This window comes from Alligator sinensis, unplaced genomic scaffold, assembly GCF_000455745.1.
Source record: "Alligator sinensis unplaced genomic scaffold, ASM45574v1 scaffold331_1, whole genome shotgun sequence".
Lineage (NCBI taxonomy): Eukaryota > Metazoa > Chordata > Crocodylia > Alligatoridae > Alligator > Alligator sinensis.
The window spans coordinates 2,551,986-2,579,884 of NW_005842033.1; the positions used below are offsets into that span (position 1 = coordinate 2,551,986).

Here is a 27,899-nt window from a genome sequence, read left to right on the forward strand (position 1 = left end):
CCCAACCGCTCACCAGCTGGGACATGGTTGCAGCTTTCACCCCAGTGAGGAGCTGCGCGGGGACCAGGCAGCTGGAACTGGTGGGGAAAAGAGGGAAGGGAGAAGCAGCAGCAGTGTGGACACAGCTTCCAACTGCCTGGTCCTGGCACAGTTTCCCACCAGCTGGAAGTTGTGTCTATGCCCCAGCCGAAGGGTGGGCTTGGTGGGGGGTGGCATGGGGAGGACAGAAACAGCAGAGGCAGCAAGGGCACAGCTGGAAGTTGCCTAACCCTGGAACAGCTCCTCACTGCTTAGCCACCTCACAGGCATAGGCAAAGCCCTTGGGCTCTGCAGGCCAGTTCCAGTGGCCTGAAGGATCCAGCCTGAAGGATGTATGCTGCCAACCCCTGCATTAAGCCAAGTTTTTACTACTGTCAATTTTCTTTCAATACTGACATTCAGTTTTGCATCCTCATAGCAAGCCTATACTCAGATCACTACTGTCAAATTGACACTAAAGTCAAACTTACCAATTTCTTTTTCAGTTTGCAGTTCTCTTTATACACTAGTATGACAGCCCTCTTAAAAACTGAAAAAGGAAAAGAAAAGCCAGTGATTACAGGTATAGTACTTTGTTGCCTATTCACATTTATTTCCAGTGATCCACAGTTCAGAGGTTATTTGTCTAGTTCCCACAGAAAGTACATTCCCATAGCAAATGTTCAAGCTACATAATTCAAGTTTGCCTTAGTCATATAGACACTTACTTATAAGGAGTTTGGGATGAAAGAAAGGCTTGGCAAACAGCTCCATCTTAAGAGTGCAGAACTGGGTCTTAAATTTGTGCATCTAACCAACATTTCTTAGAAACATTTTTTGTGAAAGGAAAGGCATGCTGCCAAGTTTCTATAGGAGAATGGAAGGTGTTGCAGAGAAAAGATGCTTCTGAGAGACACTGGCAAGCCTGCTTGTTGATACAGTTTAGTATTTAATTTGAAACATGACAAACTCCAGAGCTCTCAGAATTTCCTGCTTATTCGTGTGAAATACCAATATGGCTCCAATTAAACAAGCGTTTCACAATCTCTGAAATATTTAGCATAAACACTCCTCCAAGTGAGGCAGAGCAATACTCTATAGATTGTATATGGGGAACTGAGTCACAGAGATCATGAGACGCCCAGGAAGTCTGTGCAGGGTACAGAAGCTAAGTTTCCCATGTTTGTGGGTAGATCTAGAATTTTGAAAACGGGGGTGCAGATTATGCGATGCATCGTCACATATAACAAAACACATCTTACACCAGGTTAAAAAAAAATAGAAGCTTTACTAATGGTCTGGGGCCATATTACTCAGTTTAAGATCAAAGCAAAAACAAATATAAATTTATTTGAATGTGCATTACTTTGCTATATCATATATTATACATTAAAATGTAGCATGCTAGGCAAAAATACTTAACAGATGTTGTTTCTTTAGTCCTGTAGTCTTTAGAATTAAATGTACATGTCCTTCAGATTCATAAAATAAAATCTAGCTTTCTTGAGCATCTTGATAGTGCATCCAATGCTTCACTGAAAATTATTTCCACATCTGAGTTAAATGTTCACCTGAGTTAGTGTTTCCTCACCTATATTAATGTTTGTACCTAAAGTTAAAAACAAACTCCAGGGCTGTAAAATAGGAGCTATATTACCAGGAGCAGCTAAGCAGAATTGCAGAAGAAAGGGCTAGCTTGATTAGGGACGGGCAAAATACGGCCCATAGGCCACATTCACGTACGGCCCAGTCCACCAGACAATTTCATGTGGCCCACGGGCACCCACCAACTAATTGTACCCTGCCCAGTCCACATGTCTCACTCCCACCCTCGTGCGTAGAAGCCAGCATGCAGCTCAGCCAGCACGCAGCTTCCGAGCGGGGCTGCAGACACCAGGGGACCCGATTGGCCTCCCCAGCATCCAGTGTCTTCTCATCTTCCTGCTGCAGCATTTGCTCCAGGCAGCTGGGATTGAGGGGGGCTGGAGCTGGCAGGAGTGCAGAGCTCAGGTAGGCAGGATACAAGTGTGAGGGAAGATAGGGAGTGTGGGGACCCCCTCCACACACAGTCCCCTCCATGGCGCACAGCTCCCACCACCAACAGCAACAGCAGCAGCAGGCAGTGAGCGCTCAGGGCACTCACGGCCCATACAAGCACTGCCACATGGCAGCACGTGGCTCCGACCAACACTGCATGTAGTAGCAAGAAGCACAGCCAGGTTAGCTCACCTCTATTGCACAGAGATCTGTGCAACTCATGCAGCTCCTGGCACTCACGCACCACCGGGGAAGCCCCACGTGATGCAGTTGACTGCCTTCCCCACCCCCTGCCATGCAGGTCCCGGGACTGTACCAGAGGTGGAGGGGAGCCCCACCTCCTGATTCCCCGTGGAGTCCCAGGACCTGCACAGAAGGGGAAGGCAGCCAGCTCCAACTTGCAAGGCTTTCCCCTGTGGCGCACAAGTGCTGGGAGCTGCATGTGCATTGCGGGAAGCCTTGTGTCATAGAGGTGGGCCAGCCTGGCTGCACTCTTTGCCACCATGTGCAGTGCTGGCTGGAGCTACGCGCTGCCAAGTGGCAGTACCTGCACAGGACACAAGTGCTGACCATGTCCTGCTTGTGTCGCTAGCAGCGGAGGCTGTGCACTGTGGGAGAGTGTTTGGGGGGGATCCCCATGTCTCCCCACCCTCCCTCTCAGCCCACACCCTGCCACATATATACCCCCAACATACCCTATGCCCCCCCTCACAAGCCTCCAACTACCCCCCACCCAGCCCCCCCACACAATATATAGGAGTAGGGCTTGTTTTGAGCTATTATTCAATCATCTCTGTATACACTATGCAAACACAAATGACAACAATATTTTTGTAGTAAAATTAAAATATGTTATAGTAGGTGTTTGACTTTTAGTGCAATTTAGGGTTTTTTTCTGGTGCCAAGATGGCTACCCCCCCCCCGCGCACACACACCCAAGAGTACTTCCAGGGTCAAGGGGAGGGACTTCTGGTGGCAAAGGTCAGTGGTTGGGGGGGGAGGGGACAACATCTGGTCCTCAGATAGTAACCAGGGAGCAGGGCACCTGTCAAGGGGCAGGGCTACCCTTGCAGCCCTTGACAGCTCACCAAAACTCATTAAGCAGATCTTCAGCCAAAATAATTGCCCACCCCCAGTATAACACTAAGACCATTACAAAAGGAGGGAGTGGCGTTAACACCTATGGAATTTAGAGTTTAGAAGGGATCAGGTAACACGTCATGAAGTCAAATGATTCCCACACTGCTGCCTGAATAGAAATGCTGCTGCCACTGCCAGGCAGTTGGTTTTAAAGGTTGTGTCTCCTAGGAATAAAACAAGGGTATGAATGCACCACGGCCCTGTGCCTGGATCCACCCCTACCCATGGCTTTTGTGGACTTGCCCATGGCACATGACATTTTAGGAGAACAGCCTTCTTTTGAAAGAACCAATAGACAGTACATCATAAAACACTATTATACCTACTGACAGCTGTGGTTCCCAACAGCTGATTGGTTGTAACTCTAATATAGCAGACCTAACCTACCTTATCACATATACGTAATTTCCCCCTCTACCCATCTTTGTGGTGGAACCACACAACTGCTTTATCTATTGAACAATGTGCTCTGTCTTAGCACTCCCACTCTTAGATTTACAGCAGTGACATGCCACAAACTTAGTCCCGGTGTATGGATACCTTGGCAATCTTGCACTCATCACCAAGGGGGAACCCCCTCTTTCCTTCCCTCCCTCCCTCTCCTCAACATGGCACAGATCCTCACAGAAGATCTGAGAAAACCATAAGACTTTCAACTTCTATAAGATTATGGCAACTTTGATCACATCTTCTAAAAACAGCTGTGTGTTTGTTCCACGTGGGCAACCACCAACCAACAAAATCACCTGAATGTCACCTACTGTAACACTTAACTCAGTCACAAAAATTTCCCAAAATAACTCAAAGTAGCTTTGGATCATAGCCCCTCACAGTGCCAACATCTAACAAAGATTAATATAGTTTAGGAACAATATAATCCACACAATGGCCAGAACCAGCTGGAGAGCAAACTGTTCTACATAGATGATGTAGCTACCATCACCTTCATTTTCTCAGCAGAAAAATATAGACTCCTTTTCTTCACACACATCTGTTGACACCCAGAGGCATTCTGGGGACTAAGAAAGGTTCAGGGAGCCTGTCCCACCAAAAGCAAGTAGTGCAGAGAATAAGTTTAAACAAATGTTAATAGTACGGTTAATATTGAAATACAACTGGTATATGAATGGTAAGGCAATATAGGTAAAGCATTTCAAACCAAATATTAAAAATGCTGCCAATAATGAATATTTGATTATTTAAAATAGAAAAAAAATCATTTAAAATATATTAAAGCCCAGAATCTTAAAAGCTTCTAATATGTGGCCTGTCTGCTAAAGGATAGAATTTCTTACATAGGCTTAAAAGCTAAGTTTTAAAGAAGGGCTTATCTCGATTCAACTGCAGTTCAAGGCTGAAAAACAAAAATTCCAAATATAGATTTTTATAATTAATTATCTGGTTCAACTTCAAAAGCTTGCTAGGGAAGACTAGAAAATACAGAAATGTACCTAATAAGTTATACTCTGGCTAATATTATTTACCTATTTTTATCCCTCATATAAACTATGCAATGTCCTAAACCAGACCTAACTGGTATAAAACCACTGAACCAACTGTAAGCAAACTTTAGTCAACTTCCGACCTGTATCTCACATTCTGAAAGCTTATTGCTTCTGACATCCTCTCACCTGCTTATTTCCTTTACCCGCTCTTCTCTTACCCAAACTCTGGTCAAGCAGATGCAAGCAAATGTATCCATTAAGCAGCTTAGGGCCTATTACAGTCAAATCAACATCCCTTTGAAGAGAATAAGCTATTACATAAGATCAAGATAATGCAAAAAACAAAGCCAGACTTGCTCATTTTTAAGGATCTCTAGAACCTCCTGAGATGCTGCTTTGAGTCCAGGAACCCATTCTAGTTAATAGCCAACGCTCACAAAACCTTGGGACTGTCACAATACAAATGGCAGAGGTTGCAGGAATACTATAGAATACTACTCAAGAATCAAGACCCAATCACAGACTCGACAGATCCACCATGCCTCATAAAAATCTATCATTATGTAGAACGTACCTGGAAAATGAAAGGGTGCCAAAATGCAACCATGGAGAAGAAATCTAAACTATGGAAGACATATTGAACTGCTGCCCCCTTACATCCTTCTCAGAAGATGCAGTTGTGATTCATTTTACATTGGTACAAGCCAAGGAACAAATGTCTAATTTGGATGCTGACCTTTAATGTTGCTTTTCAAGCCATTATGCAATCCCCCTCCACCCCCAATTTTATCTTGTTTCTATTCCTACAGAAATAGGCTATGGCTAAACTAGTCTGGGCTTGTGCTATTCATTCATTTAGTTGAAAACTAAATGAGAGCATTACAATTACTGACTAATCTTTAGCTACCCACATATCTGCATACCATGAAATAGCAAAGTTTGTAGACAAGGGATGCACTCTTTGGTAAGGACAGCATATGGAGAAGAGAAAACCAACACAGATGAGGCACTATGCGTATTGATAATGTCAGTTCCAAGTATGTAGACTTCTTCCATTTATATCTTACTGCAAGTCCTGAGCTACTGAGAGATGTTGTTCTCATGAGGAGTGCCACAAAGTAGCAGTGTCAAGGTATAGCTGGATTTATTTTTCATTCCATTAGTACAAAATAGTTTGAAACAGAAATGAGTGGTAGAAGGTTGAGAAACATCTGATGAATTTAGAGGTTTTTTGGTAGCCATCCATACAATGTTATTTAGCTATTATTTTTAGTAAAAAAAAAATCCAGTCCAGAGGTTCTGATTGAAGCTTTTCACAATAGTTAATATACACACAGATTATAGGCCCTTTACTTTTCAGGTTAAAAAGTATTTAGATGGAACTGGCCAGACAATACGTTTTGCTTCAAAGGATACAAGCAACTTCAGTTCTGAGGCTGAACTCTGGTGCAGATTCATGGGACTAAGATTGAAGATAAATAGTTTACCGGCACCTTACGAAAGCTTAGCAGATTTTGTTAAATCTGTTTTAAACAATGTCTTCTAAGAAAGGAACAGCAGCTGTTTTGTAGTTTTACGTATAAACAGAAGAGAGATTAGGAGGGGTGGGAACTAGGGATATTAAGATAAACAGCAGCATTAAATGGATGAAAGCCCTACATTTCTGGAAAATATCACAGTGTCTCTGCATGTATCTTTCATATTCACATTTCACTGCAAATATTTATGAGTCTGCAGGCCTGGCAATTCACTCTAAACGTTCAATGTTAGTTGTTATATTTGCTTTTTCAATACTGTGAAGATATACTTGATATCATTGGGATTTTTTGTTTCAAAAAAAGAAGGGGCACTGACCAAACACGGTAAGTTCAAGGTCTTTTCTGGCTTTGCCCAGCGATGGGAAAGGGTTTAACCAGGAAACTGTGGAGTGCATCAGAAGTTCTCCCATAGAAAGTTCGGTGACCTATATTATATTACAAACAAGAAATCTAATAAATGTTTTTGAGTAAAAATCACCAACCATAAATGTTAATGAAAACAGGTTGATAACATTATGTTTACATATATACTGAGCCAGGCATGTATAAACACCATTATATTAAAAAGATATACCCATAAACAAAATAACATGCACATTAGGAAAGACAGGAGATTTGCCTCTTGGGGATTCCCCCCCCCCCATTACTAATATTACTGCTGAAGGCTATCAAGTCTGACCTGAAGTTCAGTCATGGACATACAGCTGTGAAGTTTATTTATTATCTAATTTCAACAGGCTAATTAATGGACACCAAGGAAAATGTTAGAACTCTAAGGTGGTGAGCACCCTCAACTCCCAAGGAGGAGCCCATTATGACTTGGTCAGGAATAAGGGCATGCAGTGTCTTGTAGGATTGTGTCCAAAGTTAATAGACTATTCTACTTGTCCTCTTACCTCCTTCTCTGTTCCGCTTTGATCTGCAACTAGTTGATCAAACACAGTACCATAGTCCTCATATATCTTCTGCATCTCATTGATATGACTGGCTACTTTTTCCATTGCTTTTAGTGCTTCTGTAAGTGTTTAAACAAAGCCACCATTTAACACACAATTAACTAAGTCAGCTTTGTTTTTATAAATGCACAATTTATTTTAAAACCCAGTAGAGCCTGGTAAAAATATGTAGTTTATAATTACATACAATTATAATTATATCCAGAACTGCAATGGCCCATGACCAACAATACTCCAGGACTAGAGCAGTACAAAAGTAAAAGACAGGAATTGATCAGTATATGCAGAGACTGCTTAACCTGATGTTTTAGGTACCCAGGAACTATGAAAAAAATATCATGGTAAGGAGAGACAAAGTATGTTAACACTTAGTGCAATGGCAGGATAAGAAGGACAGATATATTGTGATGCCATTTATATAAATAAGACTCAAAACATAAGCCCTTTAGGGCAGGAGTGTCAAACATGTGTCCCGCAGGCTAGATCCAGCATGCAGAGCCGCTCTGTCCAGCCAACTAGGCCGTGGCATGGCTGAAGCGGAGAGGTAGATACTGCCTGTGTGAGGGTCAAAGCACTCAGCTGTACCTGAAACAGGCAATCTTTTATCTTCTGAAAGGGAGGAAACAGTAGCATAACTAGGGCAAGGTGAGTGAGGCACTAGCCCTGGTTGCTGACTATGAGGGAGCATCAGAATCCCCTCCTCTGAGCAAAGACTTTATATGATATTCCCTGCTTTATATGACATCTTTGCCCAACCACAGGAGCCAGGCAGTGCAGTGCTTCCCTCAGCAGTGTATTGGGGTTGTTGGGGAAAGGAGGAAGATGGGACAAGTGGGGCAAACTGAATGGTGCTCCTTCCTTCAGGACACTGCCACAGCAGAGACAGCCTGTACCCAATATCTGTGTATTTAGGGAGGAAGAGGGAAAGGGAACAGGGCATCCAGACTGGCTCCCAGGGAGCCCAGCCACAGAGAGCTGGTGCTGCTACAGCAGCAGTAGTCCAGACTGGTAAGACTACCCTTCCCTTCAGCCACAGCATGCCCCTCCCTCCACAGTTGCCAGACTGCCCTCATCCCTTGGGCACTCAATGAGTTTGATATGCTTCTGGGAGGAAGCACTGAAATGCACCACTTCTAAAACAAGGGTTATAGGCATGCTGCTCACTGAGAGCAAACCTTTCTTTCACTGGGTGCCTGAGCTTTCTGACACAGGCATAATTATAACCAAAAGGTGGAGCTTCCTTCAGCATCTCCCCATTTCCCCAAAAAAGTGCACACTAACTGGTCATAATGGTGTGTCAAGAATAATACAGAGTAAGAAGCTTGGGTCCATTCATTACAACAGTTCTGGGCTATTCCCATTTTTCAAAGGTATCTCTACACACACAGCACATGGCAGCAGAAAAGGGCTTGCTCTTTTATCATGCATTTTTAAAGGCAGTGTGAAAGGGTGAGAGCTGGAAGAGATTTCTTCTCTCTCGTTTTTGTGAAACGTTTGAACTTCATAATGCCACAGGAATTATACTGACATGTAACAGTTGCATCATTTTAGGGAGGCTTTGAAATGAAATTTAAAAACTCACTTTAGTCCCTGCCACGTAACCAAGACAATTACCTGTCAGATGATAATGCTCCTCACTCTCATTATCAGTTAGGGACACCAGCTCTTTTAGGAGTAGGGGATACTTCAGCACTCTCTGAACAGGCTTTATGAGATATGACTCCAGAGTCGAAGAATGCTGTTTTGTGGGGTTCCGTGCATCCAGAAAGGCTTTGAAAGCTTTATCTGTTTTGGCTTAACACACACACACACAAAAAAAGTCTGTCAGTTCTATGCAGAAGCCATAGAAACCAAAATTAATGTAAAACCAACATAACATAATGTAGCAACTTTTTTTTTTTAATGATCCTTTTCATGTGTATTTATTAGAGTGCTTTTCTTGGCTGTTTAGTGAGGAATGGCTTTAATAGCATCATAAACTTAAAATAAGCACAACAGATTCTGCTTTATTGCATATAAAATATTTGCATACTTTTACTTGAGACAAAGAAAGCATTTGCTGCCTATTCAATTAATTTTACCTATTTTTCTGCATGTTGGCCTCTATTACATTTAAATTTGTGTAAGCCAGAACTAGAAAAAAAAAATCTAAGGTCAGTCAGTCAATAATGTAAAGATGCAGAAACACAGCCACTTGTAACAATTTACCAGAACATTTGAATTATGAAACATTTTTGCAACCTAGTGAATGCTCACATATGGATTTTTGTTGTTTTAAATGAACTAGCAAGTTTCACTTTTGGAGGCACACTTAACACCTTTCCTGTCATTTCCCATCCCATTGGCCATAGTACCCATCCATTCAGCAGCATCTCTAAGAGAAAGGGAACTGCTTTCTTAGACATGGGATTTGTTTTTGTCTTTTTGTTATTCACATACTCGTGGTCAAATGAAAGAGCATAATGGAGTATAAGATGCAACCAAAAAGCAATTTGCATAATTTCCAATTTATTTGGCAGCGAGTCTTTTAAGAGCTAACAAAAAACAAATGGAGTGAACTGCAGCACAGTGCCACATTATGACTGGGACTTAAGGTTCATGTTTCCAGTCTATTTTTTTCATTTTAAAACTTTTTCCCATTCCATTTATTAATGGTCTGCTTATTTGGATCATTTTGTTGGAAAAAGGCTATGCAAGCAACATATTGGCGCAATTCTCCCAAAGCACTGCAAAGCTCTCAAACCAAAACAACATACCTCATCTCAGGATGAAGATCTTAACCCACAATTAGTGTTCTACACTTTTAAGTGACATAACCCTGTGCATGTCTGAATGTGCACATGCACATTCCCCCTAAATACAGAATATCTAAAAGCTACTGTTTCCAAGTGTGAGCTGCATCTGTAAATAGCACCAGCTTCTAGGGGAAAAACATCAGCTGCTCTTCAGGCTACTTCATCGGTGTTAATAAAAAATGATTGTTCCCTCAGATCAATATCATATTTCAACATGGGGGAAGAGCACAAATACTCACATTACAAGACCTCCCACTCCCCCCTTCTTTCACAATAATACCCTTATGAGACATACGTCTCAAACTGATGAGGACAAATGACTGATAAATACACTGATTTATTTGAAATTGAAATCAAACAAATGAATTACAATCGTGACAATAAAATTACCTCTCTCAAGAACCTTCTGCACTTTGATGTGATTTGCACAAAATCCACTGTAGAGCTTAAAGTGGTCAGCATAATACAGAAAAGAACCTCCAAGTGAAAACAGCAGTTTCTGAAACCAAACGCAAAGTATTTTTTAAATTAATTTTCTTAAAATATTAATCAAAGGCTCGGGCACAATTTGGCTGGTTTCAGCTAATTTATAGCAAGTCTGTGTTTTCAAGCTATGGCAACTTGCTTTCTTAACAATGTGGGAGAGGACATATTCTCTACATGAAAACATAAATTAGCAACAGAAGGATATCAGTGAACGTTTCTACTCTGAAAATACTCCAAGTAGCATAATGAAAATGCATGTTATTGTGTTTCAATAGCTTTCCTATTAACACGCTCAATTTACAAGTAAATAAGATGGTTGAAGTACATTGTTCCAAAGGGCTAGTGCTCTATAAGTATCACAGCCTTTCCAAAGTGTGAATTTATTGGCGAGAAGATCAGTTATATACACTACATAGACCCTTGCTGCCTTGGGTCATAAATCCAAATCCAACTTGCATTAATAGTCAAAATCAGTTTCCATCTGACCACTGGTTCAGTAAGTTTGCATGAAAGGAGCTAGTAGTTTCAGGCTAGACCCCAGTGGGCATTACCACAAACCACCACCACCACGACTGACAGTCACTCTCAGCAATGGACTCAAATATTGCAAGGACATGGGGACAGACTCTTCTCACTTGTCTGCGTGGCCCCACCAGGCCAGGTTTGAAACTGTCAGGAAACCTGTGCTGTTCTTAATAGAAAGTTTCAGTTTCCAGCATTGCCAAGATGACACATTTGACAAGCACTATATTCACTATACAAAATAGCCTTATTTCAAAAGAAAAGTTGAACTTTCCACATACAGATTGTGAATCTCTTGAGAGCAAGCTAAGGAAATATAGAAAGAGTAGAGATTTAACACAGCAATTATGTACCATCTTACTGTACTTGACAGAGTAAGCCAAGAAAATCACAGTAGCCGTAATAAAAATCCAGTGTTTATTATTCATTACACCTCCATATGTCATCACCAATATGTGTAGAGAGTCAGAGCTAGTGGGAACCCGAGTACTAATTTAGAAGTGTGAAGATACCACTTTTCCTATAGATATCAAAATAACTGTGGGATGACCTATTTGCTTCTTTTCCCAGGTATGTGTAGGGTCAGTTACATCAACCGCTTTATCTTTGATTTCTCTGCCAATGGTATCATATCATGGTATTAGTTCTGCAAAACCCAACCACTCAGATCAACTACCATTTGAATAGGCATGTCAACTACTGAGCAGCAAAACATGTTCTCTTAACAGAGCTCCACACACATTGCAGGACTCCATTCCTGCACTGGTGCATGCAAACTAATGTGTTCATTTGGGGCCATGTCCTATTCCACTCATGAGGCATGTGAGTTGACTTAGATACCTAAATGCAATAGTTTCATCCCATTCAAGTCCCCAGGAACCCATTATATACATCTACTTTTGTAACACACCATCATCTTACCCTTAAGACTGAGTCACAAAAAAAGTGGGGAGGAGGAGGAGAAGAACCCACCCATCTTTTGTATTAACAGTTTAACAAGGACTCGAGCAGGGTGAAATGGAATTTCACTAAGGCACCTAAATCCACTTACATGCTTAATAGGTGGAACAGAATATGGGCTTTGATCTTCAAAAGCCTTACTCAGCCTGTTGGAAGAGTAGTGAACTTTACTATATACTTTGGCAGTACTGCTTCTTATGCAAGAATCAGGAATTCTCTATGCTTTTCAATACAGGTTTGTTAGCCAAAGCCAGTCATGCTGTTCTTCTGTAGGCAACAGCTTTTAAGAATAGCAATTAATCAATTCCAAACTTTCAGGAATTAATATTTTAGGCATCGATGAGCAGAACCCTCCTGATATTGGTGAAAACTTGGAAACCAGGAAAAAATTGCTTTCTACTAAATAGTTTTACAGACCCTTATGTGAATTAGGTCGAGGATCAGGAATTAGTTCATGAGAGATCTTTCATAGCCTGCAGCACAGCAAACAGGCATTATGTGGGCCTGATTTCAGTGGAAAACAGACTATTTGAAACCAATCACACATCCGTGCCCAATCTGCCCTAAACTCTCCATTCCCCCTCCCAGATAGATTCCTTGCCTCCACTGCATCTTGGCCAATGAACAGTCACTCCAGACAGTTTCCCTAGCTGGGCCAACCATAGAAAACTATGTCTGAAATGAACTTGCAGAGGTCACCTAGTCCAACCTCCTGTCTGAAGCAAGAGCAGCCATATCCAAACCATAATCTAAACTCTATATAAAATTACCATCAACCATGACACAACACAGACTTTAAGCCCTAACCTGCTATAGGTAAAACAAAAAAAGCATGGCAACCAATGTCCTGCTTCTATTAAATGCTGTCAAGAGATCTCAGGTAATGGGCCATGCCTCCCACAATACATACCAATCTGACCATGAGGCAAAATCCCTTCTTGATCCCAAATATGATGATCAGTCCGAGTTGGGGGGAGGGGGGTGGAAAAGGCCCTCTAGCCAGGAAACTCCAGCTTTGGTCCTAGCAGGAGCACTGGCACACCCCAGTCCAAGTCTCCAGCTCAGGCGGCAGCCAACACCCAGTGTGCCTCTGAGGAAGGCTTAAAAACACCCTGACATGCAGCAGAAAGGCAGGGAGGAGGCAACCAGCAAAGCCCAGAAGCATGAGAAATTCCAGTTGTAGAACACTGGCATAGCTATGCCTAGATCATTCCTGACCATGGCTGTCTAATGTTTTCCTGAATACCTCCAATGATGGAGAGTCCACAATTTCCACAGGCAGTCTATTCCATTGCCTCACTATTCTCGCAGTGAAGAAGATTTTTCTTGTATTCAATCTACATTTACTTTCCTGCAACTTCAAGCCATTGGTCTGCATCCTCCTCTCTGCAGATAGAGACAAAAAGTGTTTTCCTTCTTTATGGTCAGCCCTTCAAGTATTTGAAGACTGCTACCATGTCTCCTCTTAAGCACCTTTTCCACAAGCTAAACATGCCTAGCTCCTTCAGCAGCTCCTCATATGACTTCCTTTCTAAGCCTTTTATCATCTGTGGTGCCCACCTCTGGACCTCCTCTAAGTACTCCACATGCTTTTAAAAATGTGGAGCCCAGAACTGCACACAATACTCCAGATGAGGCCTAACCAGGGATGGGTAGAGAGGCACTATCATCTCCCATGTCTTCCACCTAATGATTCTATTGATGCACCCCAAAACCACACACCTTTTGTGCAGCTGCATCACACTGCAAACTCAAGATGAGTCTGTGATCTACCAAGACTCCCAAGTCTCTTTCCATAATGTTGCCATCCAGCCAGGTGTCACCCACTTTATATTTGTGTTTTTGATTATTCTTTCTGAGGTGCAGCACCTTGCATTTGTCCGTACTGATCTTCATCCTGTTAGCTCTGTCCCAACTTTCCAGTCTGTCAAGATCCTCGAAAATCATGTTCACATTCTCAAGGTGTTTGCAATCCTTCCCAGTTTTGTGTAGTCTGCAAAATTGCTCAAGAAGCTTTCTATGCCAGCATTCAAATTGTTAATAAATACCTTGAACAGCACCAGACCTGGTGCAGACCCCTTTGGGACTACCCTCAAAACCTCCTGCCATTCTGACATGGACCCATTGATAATTATTAACCTTTGCTTGTGGCTATTGAGCCAGTTATTTATCCACCTTATAGGAACTTTATCTAGCCCACATTTCTCCCAACAGTTTATTGAGAAGTTCATACAGGACCTTGTCAAAAGCCTTGCTTAAGTCCAGATACACTATGTCTACTGCATTCTCTTCATACACCCAAGTAATTACATTGTCAAAGAAGGAGATCGAATTTGTTTGACACTATTTGTTTTTCATAAATTTATGCTGACTGCTTGTGATCAGACTTTCCTGCTCCAGATACTTGCAAATGGCTTTCCTTAGGATATGCTCCAGTAACTTCCCAAGTATTGAGGTAAGGCTAATCAATCTGTAATTCCCGGGGTCCTCCTCCTTGTCTTTTTAAAGAGGGGCACTATATTGGCCCTTTTCTAGTCCTCTGGTACCTAACCAGTCTCCCACAACTTCATGAAGATCATTGCCAAGGTCACTAAGATCTCCTCTGCCAGGTTTCTTCAGTATCCTGGGATGAAATTCATTTGACCCTGCTGATTTGAATTCCTTCAGGTGCAAGATAAGCTCTTTGACTATGTCTTTTGTTATTTCGTCCCTCAGCTTGCCCCTTTCCTTATCCAGATAAACCTTTTTAGGCATCTACCTACAGCTTAAATTTTTCTGTGAAGACTGCAGCAAAAAACAGCTGTTGAGTAGATTTGCATTCTTTGCATCATCTGTTAGGAGCTCCCCCTGGCTTGTTGACATCTTCATGGGTCCTTTTCTGGCCAACATACTTACAGAACTTCTTGTTGTCCTTAACCTCCTTTGCCAGGTGCGGCTTGTTCTTTATCTCTTTGCCTTTATGATATTGTCCCTGCAGGCTCTTGCTCTTTACTGGTATGCTTCCTTGGTGACCTGCCCATTCTTCTATTGCCTGTATGCTTTCCTTTTGCATTTGATGCATTTTAGAAGCTTTTTGTGCAGCCACATTGGTCTCTTGCCATTCTTCTTGTGCTTCCGTCATGTTGGGACAGTTTCTTGTTGGGTTCCAAATACTGTGCCTTTTAGAACCGTGCAGCCTTCCTGGGCATCTTTATTCTTCAATCTATCCTCCTGTGACACCAGGCATATTAACTACCAGAGCTAGATGAAACCTGTCTTCTTGAGATCTAGTGTCCTAATTTTCCTAACCTGTCTGTAATTCTATTGTAATCGCTTCCTCCAAAGTTACCCATCACCTTCACATCCTCCAATAATTCTTCCCTGTGGGTCAGGACAAGACCCAAGATAGATGATCCCCGAGGAGGAGTTGCATCCTCCACTTTCTAAAACAGAAAGTCATCCTCCATACAAGTTAGGAACTGACTTAACATTTTGTTTGGCTGCACTGTTCTCCCAGCAGATGTCAGGAAAAGTGAAGTCTCCCATCAGTACCATTCCACAACTTTTGGATAGATTTGTCACCTGCTTGAAGAGTACCTCATCCAGCTCCTCCTCCTGATTTGGTGGCCTATAATAAATCCCCACCATTATATTGATGCTGCATCTTTCACCTTTCATCTTCCCCCAAATGCATTCTGCTTTGCTGTCTTCTTTCTCCTGAACCAGGGAACAAGTGTATGCGTTTTTGACATACAAGGCAACACCACCATCTTTTCTTCCCTGTCCTTCTGAAACAATATAAGCCTCCATGTTGACATTCCAGTCATAGAGCTGCCCCCTGGGTCTCTGTGATGCCAATCAGATGATAGTTCATTTCACAGGCTGCAGTTTCCAGCTCATCTTGTTTATTCCCCATACTTCTTGCATTTGTATATATGCATTGGTCATATATTACAATTTGACCTACTCACTTCCCTTTTGCACCACTTCTTCTAGTCCTGTAGCTCTCTGGTGCTTTCCCGAGTCCTTCTCCCTCTGGACTGCATGCTCTGTTGTTGGAAGGTTTTCATCACCACCCCTTATGGAACTTAGTTTAAACCTCTCCTTACTAGATTGGCCAGACAATGCCCAAAGATGCTCTTCCCCATTCTCACCATATGGATCCCATCTCTTGATAGTAGTTCTCTTCCCAAGAACATCTGCCTGTTGTTGAAGAAGCCAAAGCCTTCACATCAACACCACAGTCTTAGCCATGCATTAACTTCCATGATACAATGGGTCTCTCCCTGGACCCTTGCCTTCATACAGTCATAGATTGTTAGGGGTTGGAAGGGACCTTGTAAACCACTGGGTCCAGTCCCCCTGCACTAGGCAGGAAAAGACAACTGGGGTCAAGTTACCCCAGTGAGGTGACTGTCCAGTCTCCTTTTGATTTCCAGGGTATGTGACTGCACCACCAGTCTGGACACCCTAACTGTGAAGGAGTTTTTTTAAGCCTGAAGCAGCCTTCCAGGAGTTTGTAGTATCCATTGCTCCTGGTCTTCCCCAGGGGTGTCCTAGGGAACAGCTGCTCACCGAGTTCTTGATGTACTCCCCTGATGTAGCAGTGAGCCACTACTAAGTCCACTCTCAGCCTTCTCTTCTGTAGGCTGAAGTGGCCCAAGTCCCTCATCCTCTCCTCATATGACTCGTCTTGCAAGTCCCTGATCATATGGATGGCTCTTCTCTGGACCCTCTCAAGTTTTTCCATGTCCTTGCTGAAGTGTGGCACCCAGAACTGAAGCAGTACTCCAGCTGCAGTCTCACCAATGTGGAGTACAGTGGGAGTATCACTTCCTTAGTTTTGCATGAGATACAACGATTAATGCATGCCAGCGTGTTGTTCGCACTGCTGGCCACAGCATTGCACTGCCAGCTCATGGTCATGTGATGGTCGATCACTACCTCTAGGTCCCTTTTGGCCATGGTGCAAGTCAAACTGTCGTCACAGAGCCTGTAACTTGGTGTCATCCTCAAACTTGGCCAGAGAGCTTTTCACCCTCACATCCAAATCGCTGACAAAGATGTTGAAAAGCACCAATCCAAGCATGGACCCCTGAGGGATGCCACTGGCCACTTCTCGCCAGGACAACACAGATCCGGTCATGAGAACACTCTGGGTCCTACCTCTCTGGTTTCCACCCACTGAACTGTTGAGCAGTTAAGCCCACAGTCTTCCAATTTTTCCACAAGGATGTTGTGAGATACTAGATCAACTAGATTTCTTCCATGGGAAGAAATCAATGAGAACACCACTTCTGTTCCTAGCAACTTAATCCTTTTGCCAAGAGCCTCCTGGTCACATCTGATCTGCTTGGTGTCATTCCTGGCAGTATTGTTGGGGCCTACATGGACAAGCAGGTAGGGGTAATAGTGGATGAGATTTGATAATCTCTCTGTGGTGTCCTAAATTCAGGCTCAGGCAGGCAGCACACCTTCCTGACCCCCAAGTCTGGAAAACAATCCACTACCACTCTTCTCTTCCTTCTTGATGCAGTGATTTGAAAGCCCCCATCTTTCAGGGGCTTTCAGACCTCTGAAAGGGCCCTGAAAGGGCCTTGTACTTCCTGCTCTCTAGGCTGATGCTCCTCTGCCTCATCCCTGCAAATAGCCGCTCCTCTGCCTTTTCTTCAGTAGTTCCACTGCAGTGCTGGAAAAAAATTGCCGGCTTAATCCACTGCTCTTCAATTCTGGGGACCCTCCTTCTTCAAGTAGTCACATGCTACATCATAGCCCAAGATGTTATTCACAAAGGGCCTGTGTGGACATAGTTTGTAAGCTAAGAACTCCTCCAAGCTGGCCAAGTGAATTGAGGTCCCACACCCAATTTAATGCCATGTTCCCATTTGTCTGTCTCTACCTAAGAATGTGGTAACTTTTGAACGCCTCAGCCAACCAGTTCCGAGCTTCCAAGACACATTCTACATATCTGTGGCCAGAACTCTATTGATTTTGGTGAATATTAGAAAACTGGAAAAGTCTGATTTCTCCTGGAAGAAGTGAGACCATCAAGCCCCGCCTCAGAGTGCCCAATCAGTGTCGCAGGCAGAGGGGAATTTCTCTACCTAATCCTCTCGTTGCCTACATCTATTAGAGGCAGCAGCTTAATTTTTTTGTAAGGAATGATTTGCATTCTGGGATCCAACAGAAGAAAACAAGCTTTTGAACAGGGGTTTCAAACATACAGCCCCCTGCCATCTAGATTTTGGTGCTGTCCTTGGGTCTGATCAGACTCACAAGGGGCACAGCAAGCACCCATGGCACAGGGCTGGTCTATAGGCCTGACTGGGCCCTCACCTCCTCCCCTACCCCCAGCATACCAGATCCAGCAGTTGCTTTAGCCAGCACAGGACGTGGGGCTTTTTGCAGCACAGAACCCAAAACAGCCAGAATGGGTGTCAGGTACAGCACAGTTTGGCCAGTGCAGCAGCCATGCTGAACATGGCAGCCAGGTGTGTGCCACACAGTGCTAGTCCTAGACCGACTGGAGCATCCCTCAGATCACGTATGCTAGGGAAGGGAAAGGGGGAAGAAGATGAAGCTGTGGGTCCAATCTGGCCTGTGGATAGGCCCCATGACATTCATTCAGCCCATGGGGCCAAAGGAGTTTGACATCCTTGCCTTAGATGAAAGGCTTTTAGGGGGAAGTCGGATCCAGGAAGGGGAGCAGAGTTAAAGGGAATAAAGGAGATCCCAGAAGGACAGAAAAGGAGGAGCACAGACATCGATGATAGAGGGGGAGAAGAGAGAAAAACAGGAGCATAGAGAAGTACATAGAGGGAGTAAAAGAGGAAATGATAATTTTTATAATCTTTATAAGGTGTGGAAGGAAGTAGAACCTGAAAACCTTATAAAGGTGATTATAAAAATTAGCATTTTATTGATAGGTTTTTATAGATAGGTAAGAGGACTGGGAATTGAGATTAAAATTTCCAATCACATGTTGTAGAAGGGGAGCAGGAGTGTCTGAGGTGCAAGAGGGAATGTAAACTTGTCAGATCAGGTGGGAAGGGATGGGCTCTTAGTTTAATGATGGTAAAGAACAAAGCAGCTCTTAATGAAGGAAGTTGAAGTGGGGGAGGGTCTGTAATCCCCTATGCTCTCCCCTACTCTCTGTTATGCCACCACCACTCCAAGCATTTCTTCTTCATTATAGCACTGAAGGCAACAAAATTCTCTTCTGCACCTCTTCCAGCTACCTCTGTACTCTGCTGGCAGCAGCTTCGCATGCTGCTCTCCCCCTGGGTACAGCGCTTGGCCAACCTAAGCAAAGAAATCCACAACTATATTGTTTTTCCCTGAATTAGAATCAACTGTATTAGTCATCCACTCTCACTATGCTCCTAGGACAGGGCAGGAGACAGTTCAGCTTGTGGTTCTGAGAGAAAGACTGGTAACTGTGTTGGGAAGCAACAAGTAGAGGAGCTAATGCCAGAAGAAGGTTTTAAAAAAATCTGTGTTCAAGCTCTATTAGGTATGTGGTGATTAAAGGGCACCTTTTTATTTCTTTCCTTGGATGAGGAAGATGACTGGGAGGAGGTGGGAGGGACTGTGAATCATGCGGACTCCAAGACAGAGATCTCTCATTAGAAAACAATTCACAAAGCAAAGAGTACAGAAGGAGAAAGGAGAGGCCAAAGAATATGAGCAGAAAATAAAAAGGAATCTTTTTACTTGGTTTCTTTGGTAATGGGCAAGAATTGAGAAGATATGACAGCAGGTCTTCTAGTTTTATGAATCAGCAGTTGCGGGAACACATTTTCTCCAGATCTTTGCCACATACTGGATACATCCACATGTGCGCTTAACTGCACAGTAGATTAATTAACAGTGGAATAAAGGTGTCACCATCTACAAGTGTGACACTATTAGGCTGCAGTAAACTAATTTATGCTGGCATAAGATTTTACTGTCAGTTGCATAATGAACTGCAATTAAACGCATGTATAGAAGTTGACCGTGGGCATAAATTGTGCGTGGTCAGCCCAGCCAGCCAGGGGCTAAACTTCTGCCTGTTGCCTAGCCACACAGCTCCCTAGTTGCAGGACCCTCATGCCCCAGCCAGCCCCTCTGCTGACCCATGCCACCACCCAGGTGAGCCCCTGTGCCCCCTGCCAGCCCAGACCTGCTCTGCCCCAGCTCACATTGCTGCTATCTTGGGCACACATGTAGATGCTGTGCTCGGGAGTAGTTTACTCCAGCTCAAACTGCTTCAGAGTTTATTACTTTGAATTAATTGCATGTGTAGATACACCCACTGCGTTGCACTGTTCAGGCAAACAAAGCAACAGAGGGCCATTCTCTGTAGGCTCTATTCTTCAACCACAGGACACAAGAGAAACTCCTACTATATTTAACGAGAGTAATTTGTACTTTGCACCAGACGAACTGAATATCAGGAATTCAAGTGGGATTTCACAGAGCATAAAACACGCCAGAACTTAAACCCAGTAATAGTGTGCTTCCTGCTGGAGAGGAAGCATCCTTTTAAGTATTACTAGGTTATAGCACATTGAAAGTCTTATCAGTACATTCAACCTATATCATCTATCCTTGGAAAGAGGAGATAAGTGTGTGAAAAACAGAATTTATCTTTCTTATTTTAATTCAAGCAATGGCTGGATATCGATTTGCAATCAGAAGTAAAGTTTGAAATATAAAGAGGCAGCCACCTGAAGAGAGAATAAACTTTAAACCCAAAATTATGCATTTCCGGCCCCGTTACAAAGATTTAAAAGACCATGCATTTACCCGGAACTGGGATGGTGTTTCTAGTGTGTTAAAATCTGAGGAGGAAGAAATTCCATCTTCCAGAGTCTCCAAAAATACTTTCTGGAAATCCAACATTTCTGGCAGGCTGCCAAACAAGGACTCCATCTGTATGAAAATCAAACAGGAGGACATGAAGCTGATAGCTCTATACCTCTACTTAATAGATGCCCTGAGAATACAGTCCAATGAGAGATGTCAGATATTAAAAAGGAATGCAGAAAATCACTTATTTTGAGTTTTTTAATAGCTTTGCCATGGACTCCATAAAGAGAAAGTGGTTACAAAAGATAAGATGTCTCAACAATGTTCCAGTCAGAAAAGCAATTACCATTAGAAAAAGATGTGACTAATGTGCTAGAAAGAAAACACTTAAAGAAGTGTGTTCTACTGTTATGCTACTTGTTAGCTCCTTGTCATGTCCTCAGTAAAGGAAAAGTCCATATATCAGGGACTACAGAAAACACACAAAAGACTGAAAAAAACATCTCTTGACTATTGCCTCACCTCATCCTGGGTAAGGAAGGTTTCATTTTGAAGGGGATCTAAGTATAACTCAAAGAGGCAGCTTAAATCCTGGAAGAAACAAAGAATTTGCTTAAATAATTAACAGTTCAAAATCATTCTGTAAACAAAAACTGTGGATAGATGCAATTTTCAAGAAAATACTTGTGTTTCTTATAACAAAATCTAATATGTACCCATAAGTGCTAAACCAATTTTCACTGTAAAGCCAAGCCAATCTCAACACGGTGCTTTAGTTTTGTGAGTAGATCTTTAGAGCCCCAAATTACAATGTAAAATGAAGTTATATTTTAGTATAGTGTGGTATAAGAAAGTTGTAGAAGATAGCTTTATGAAGAACAACACAAAGGTTCATAAATATCAACAACATCAAAACTCAAGCATGCAGGTTAGATGAACAATAGTAACAACTGTGTTAGACATTGGTAGTAACAATCACAATGATGTGTAATGTCTGTATAGCCTATAGGCATTAAGAGTGTTTTGTTATTTTGTCAGGGGAACATGATTAAGGGCTTTTCCAGTCATTTCTCCACAGAACTGACATGACTTTTGAAGACTTACTATACCACACCAAAGTGCAATGGCTGAATCATGGGTCAGTGCTGTAGGGCTTTGTGACCCTGAGGAAAAAAACGGCAGAATTGCTTACGGAGGGGGAAGGATGCGTGTCTTCCTGTGTTTAAACGCCACACTACAGTTTTATGATTTGGCTGACCTGGGAGGTCTGGAGGACACCCCAACACAACTTAGCCATTTTGATATTAAATAGAAGATAAAAAGTATCTGATTCAAATCCATGAAGCCATTTATATTTTGGGGACCAAGTTTTATCTGGTGACAGCTGTCAGATAGATAAAACTATCTTGTTACAGAACATGTGCACATAATTTAGCTCCGCGAAAGTAAGTTTCTCGTGTCACAATGCTCTATTTTTCACATAAGTGGACACATCCAAAGATCTGATGACAATTTGATCCTTAATTAAAGGTGATTTCTCTGCAAAAAACAAAAAAACAAAAAAACAAAAAAAAAAAAAAAGCAGTTGGATGTGCTTGGTTATTACTTTTGGCTACACATCAAGCTTAAGCAAAACTGGTCAAGTATGCATAGCTGTAAATCACCTGGAATTGTAAAAGCAAATACATTAAGATATTTTCCTCCTAGTCTTTTACATGAGCATAATTCATGAATTACCTGTGTCTAAGTGCATCTCTTTGGGAACCATTTTAGATTGGCAGTGGGGACTGAGAACAGGTTTCTTCCCTCTTGAAGGTAAGCAAAACTAAGTTTTACACAGGACTTTCAAATGTTAATGGCCATTACTGCTTTTGAAATCCATCATTTTGTGTTTCTAAAAAGGGCCATGCACCCAACAAAACCATGGCTTTTTAAGAAAATAAAAAATGTCTGTTGTAATTCCACTGGCCACACTGAGCAATGCATCAGTTTCCATGATGAAGGGTTTCTTTTTAAGCAGAAGGGTTAAAAAGCTTAGATTTTGAAGAGCTGTGGAAAAATCCACTGGAGAACCCAGAACCCTCACCTACAGCAGTTGTCCTGTGCACATACATTTCTACTTCCCTACATACATGCAGGGCAATGCTTCAAATTGCCTAGAATCTGAATTTTTATGAGTAAAAGCCTGCAAGGCTTTGCTGTAGGAATAAGTCCACTGAAGGTAACAGAACTAGCCATGTGGTACCAGGGCCACTTCATACACAGGTAAGCCTTAGAACCATAGAATTATTTTAATCAATGATGTCAGAGCCCAATAGGAAACCTACAGCCACACAGGAAGTTGTTTCCACTACCTTTACATATGATTTCTCAGTATCCATAAGTTCTTGGATGACTTTCCGCAATCGATCTGCATCGGAGAGATGTCGTGCCAGTGGTTTCAGAGGTGGATCTTGACTGTCCTTTTGTCCTTCCATACTGTTTGCTTGGCGTTCGTGAAAAGTCCGGCACAGTGCTGTGATTTGTTCAGCACTCTGTGGGACAGAAAAAGGGAGTGGGGCTTATTTAAAAATATAGGTACACAAGAAGTATTCATCTCTTTAGAACTTCCCATGTGAAGAAAGAATTCACGGATTCATTCTTGCCCTTATTCTAAATTCAGTGGGTCATATGCCACTGATTTTGATTTTTAAGAAAGTTGCTTTGAAGACATAATGAGTCCTGGCAGATGTTACATTTATCACACAGTTAACAGGTTAATTGCACCATGAATGGCAACCTGGAACATGTTCAGACAATTTATGGCACCATAAAATGGCAAACTAACCACAAAGATGTTCCACCAAATTACTGGTTTTGTATAGTGCCTTAAACTGAATGTGTAGCAGACCCCAGTCTCCATGCTGCTAATGAGTTCATTGTCAGCATCAGGATTAGGGCAGACCTGGCCTGGTTTGAGACCTAATTGTCATCAAGGAGGCTGGAGCTGCCCCAGGTCTTGATCTGGGTCTGCTGGTGCTTTCAACTTGCTAAATGGAGGGAGATGATTGATTCTCCCCATTCAGCGTTTGCAGACTGTGCATGGGGCAGCCTCATGCAGGGTTGTACTGCGCACAGCTTTCAACCTGCTAGTGCATATCTGGTCTGGCTCCACACATGCTGGCAAGTTGAAAGAATGCCATTCTAAGTGTGGCATCAGGCACTGGTGATTAGATGTTTAAACAGTGACTATCACTGAGGTCTGACAGCCTCTTTGCATTTCCTGAAGAACCCTAGTCCACAAGTTTCTGATAATCAGCCTATGTCTTCCATTTCCTAATTCTACTCTATTAGTCCTGGTTTTTCACCTCCTCATGCCATGTGCTAAGCAATTCTTCCTCCCAAATGCTTATCTCTTTCAAATACTTATATTACAAATATTACTAGTCTACTTTTGTAACACTAGGATTGATAAAAAGCATTTTACCATATCTTATATCAAAGATGAACTCCAGCACATATCTGTAAAGAAACATTTCCCTAGTTGTTCTGAAATAAGGTCCTAAATTCAGAAAGCCCCTTAAGATGTTAGTGGACTTTCAGAGAAAATTAAGGCTGGTGTAATTACTCCATGAACTATTTAAAAAAATGAAAAACTAAAGAAACTAAAAAGTGGTATCTTTCCATTCCAGAGCCTCCTCAGGGTACTCTTGGGCACAGCTCAGACCCTAGGCCAGCATATGTAGCTGGATGACCTGAGCAATAATCTTAGGATATAATTAAAACAAAAACTACAGAGGTCTAGCACTTTATGGGATCAGCAAATGGAGAAATACATTTTTTCCTGAAGTTTAGGGAAGTATTTTCTAAATGCTAGAACTCTACCACATTTCCTATAAGGAGTAGGCTGCATGTGTGACAACTGTACTGGCAGCATCAAATTCCAACAAAATGTATATACTCTGCTAACATCTAGGTAGGTGAAAATAAACTTAAACATGTCAAATACTTGCAGTGCCCTCCAGATTAAATGTATGAGTTTCTAGTCACCAATTATTATTCCCCAAGAAAACTTACTGTGACTTGCATCACTATCACAAGAGCATCTTTGTTCCCTACAATCCCATTTCATGACAACTCTCAGGCCTATGGAATCTAGTTATAGGGCATGTTTAATGCATAGCAACAAAACACAAGATAACAGCTGCCCTGCAAGGGCAACTCTTGAAATTATAGCTTTACCTTACATCAAGAATTCTCACACACATTTGTGTAATATTAAAAAAGTGTTTTTGAAATAAATCATATTTTCATTTCAGAGTCAGATTTTTAGTTTAACAACCTTTATAAGATAATGGATTTCCAAAGTGTTTTCTTCCTTTGTTTCTGTTTTCAGTGTTTCATATTTGTGTCATAATGACTCAGCCTTTAGGAAATATATGGGGCAAGGTTTGTGTGGGTGGCCCTAACTGACATCCACAAGAGCGCAATCACTGATCAAGGACATGAGATAGCCCTTCAATGAAGACACAAATAAACAACAGCACTGCTCTGGAAGAACACATGTAAGTAGGTAACAGTCCTTGTTACAAGATGGTATTAAATGCCAAAACCAAATATGCTCCCTTTGGTTAGCTCCAGGAAATGGAAGGTGTTGCAGCATTTTCTGGAAGGATTTTGGGAGGCACTTTCCTCCCTTACTACCCAGTTGGGAACCTTCTCCAATATTCATTTTGGCTCCTTTCTTTAACCTTCACCTTATGCTTGCCCCAGTCTTCCACTTTTACACCTAATACTCTCCCACTTTTCATTAACATTTCTACTTAATCATACACTTTGTTGATAGCTCAAAAATGTCTGCCATATCAAGACTGGTCCTTCAAGTATTATATAGTATGGTCTGTAGAGGATAACATAAGTTAATGTATGTTTTCCTGGTTCAAGTCAATATATTCAAAGCCACCTTGGAGTTTTGGGTACCAAATTCTCAAATGAAACTATGGCAGCCAAATTCCCTAGACAGAACATATCATCTCTGCTTCTGCAATAAGCTCTGGGGTTCCCAATTTTCTTCCTTTATGTCTGTATATCAGCCCAGTAGTCAGCACTCAGTAAGTGGTAATAATGCTGAGCTTTACAGTATGCTTTAATTTGAATCAAAACATGTAATTGGTTAAAAAAACCCAGTTGCAAAAACAATAATTCAAATTATCTGGATGCAGTCAGATCCCCAGATTGAGGCAACCTAGGTTTGGACAGCACAGGGTTTGGACAGAGCAGAGGGTAGATAACTTGTGCCTTTCAGGATCTTATTTATTCACCCTTTGGCCTAATTTACAGTACTGTACAGATAGCTTCAATGTGCCTTATGCAATGCACAGCAGACTCTGACCTAGGCTGCAGATCTGTCCCATGACATCTAAAAACCCAAATAATGCTAGACTATAATGGTCAAGTCAGACAAGGCAATGAGAATTTATCTAGGGTCTATATCCATGTACTCTGCAAGTCTAAGGTAGAATCAAGTTAGGATGAACTGTTTCTTGTTTAATCTGACCATTAAATTTCAACATGAAGGTATATTACACTTCTACCAACTCATTGGTCCTTTTGAGCAGTCTGGAAGGGAACGTAGCCATGACCCTGGTCCCTCTCACCCATTTGCTACCCTTCTAGGGAGGTAGAAAGGAGCACACAAGCTGATATTTGTTAACAATTTGTAAGCTTTCACACAGTGCGGGGCAGAGATTTCTTTCACTCCAAGGCTGTTGCTCACATCATGATTCTATATGATCATGATGTTTGTTTCTTTTTTAAAAAAAATGAGAATATAATTTTCCCTATATTTTGGACACAGTATTCTCTATAAACAGGAAATCCATGAAAATAATGTTAGGGGAATTTTCTCTGTGGAAAATCAGAGTAATCCAATACTTAACATGGTTAGTTTGGGCACATGTAGCTATTAACAGGGCCGTCTACATTATAACTTGACTGAGATAACTAAATAAAATATATTTAAGAAAACGTACTTTGAGAACATCCTTTTTAAAGTGAAGAAAGAACACCCTTGCTAGAGGGGCATTATTAACCTTCCATTTTACTTTGCCACTTGGCACACACGAACATCACAGTCTGTGACTAGGCTATCTCCCACAGTGTTAAAATACTAGGTAAAATTAATCGGAAGGAGCGCGTGACTTTAAATCAAAACTAGTTAAGCAGCAGCACAGCAATTTCATGGCTGCCCTGTGACCCACTGCAACTTGTTGAATGATTCTGATTAAGTAGTGATGCTGCACAAGGTTAATTAGTTTTACCTTCTCTCTGCTCAATGCTGCTTAATGTTATCATTTCTCATTTATGCATCTGATGCACTTCAAACCCTGCCCTGCCAGCTAGACAGCATTTACTTAAAAGTGACAGAAAGGATTATTTTGAGTAGGCTTAGAACATTCTTCATTTTAAGAAAATTCCTCCAAAAGGTTAAAATAGTGTGTAATATACATAATTTGATTACTTTTCAGAATGATGTTCCCTTAAAATGAATGGCTACACCTTGCAGGGAAGTCATTAATCCTTTGATTTTTGTATCAGCCAAGGAAGCATGACAAGTTGTTGTCATGACCCAAAAGGCATGATTGTGTGTGTGTGCTTCGGCACCAGAATTATCCCCGTTAAGTTGCAGAGCATTGCATGGGAGTGTTTCCTGTAGCAAGAGGAAACCCCGGTGCAGGGACGAGTTTCCCGCCTTTTCTGCAGCTTCTTTTGCAGAGTGCATTGCTCATGTTGCAAGAGGAATGCACGGTGCAAAAGAGTTCCCGCCACCGGTATGCAAATTCATTCCCCGTGATTGGCGAGTGCTAAATTATTCACATGTGGCGGCTAACGATTGGCTTGTTAGCCGTATAAGAGGCTTGAGCGGTTTCCGCCCAAGCCGAAGAGGACTCCACATCCATCTCGTGGGGACTCTGGGTACACGGCAGGGTAATAGAAACCTTGTGTGAGATCCAGAGGAGCGTGGCGGCCTGATCCACCGCCCACCTCTTCCCGTCTTCGAACGCAACTTTTATAAGACGTACTTACGATTTCTATTTTGGTGGCTCGTTCACCCAGAGCATCCGGAGCTCTGCACCGTGGAGCCTAGCAACCTCCACGAGACCGTCTGTGTTGTCTGTCTGTAACTGCAACTTAATCAAGCTTTCCAGCCTACACCACTGCCATCTCGGTGTAAGTAAACAATCTTTTAAA

At 42.1% G+C, this 27,899-nt stretch overlaps 1 protein-coding gene across 2 annotated transcripts in view; it reads right to left on the reverse strand.

The window, feature by feature from the left end:
* Positions 1 to 27,899, reverse strand: part of TIAM2 (T cell lymphoma invasion and metastasis 2) — a 239,870-nt gene that overhangs the window by 6,459 nt on the left and 205,512 nt on the right. For both annotated transcript variants that reach the window (XM_014519343.2, XM_025202639.1), the window contains 8 exons: positions 23,024 to 23,203; positions 21,192 to 21,260; positions 20,667 to 20,792; positions 10,320 to 10,428; positions 8,749 to 8,928; positions 7,075 to 7,193; positions 6,495 to 6,603; positions 510 to 568 (listed from right to left, as the gene is read on the reverse strand). In XM_014519343.2, the coding sequence (XP_014374829.1) occupies positions 510 to 568; positions 6,495 to 6,603; positions 7,075 to 7,193; positions 8,749 to 8,928; positions 10,320 to 10,428; positions 20,667 to 20,792; positions 21,192 to 21,260; positions 23,024 to 23,203 (951 nt within the window). The remainder of the gene's footprint in view (positions 1 to 509; positions 569 to 6,494; positions 6,604 to 7,074; positions 7,194 to 8,748; positions 8,929 to 10,319; positions 10,429 to 20,666; positions 20,793 to 21,191; positions 21,261 to 23,023; positions 23,204 to 27,899) is intronic.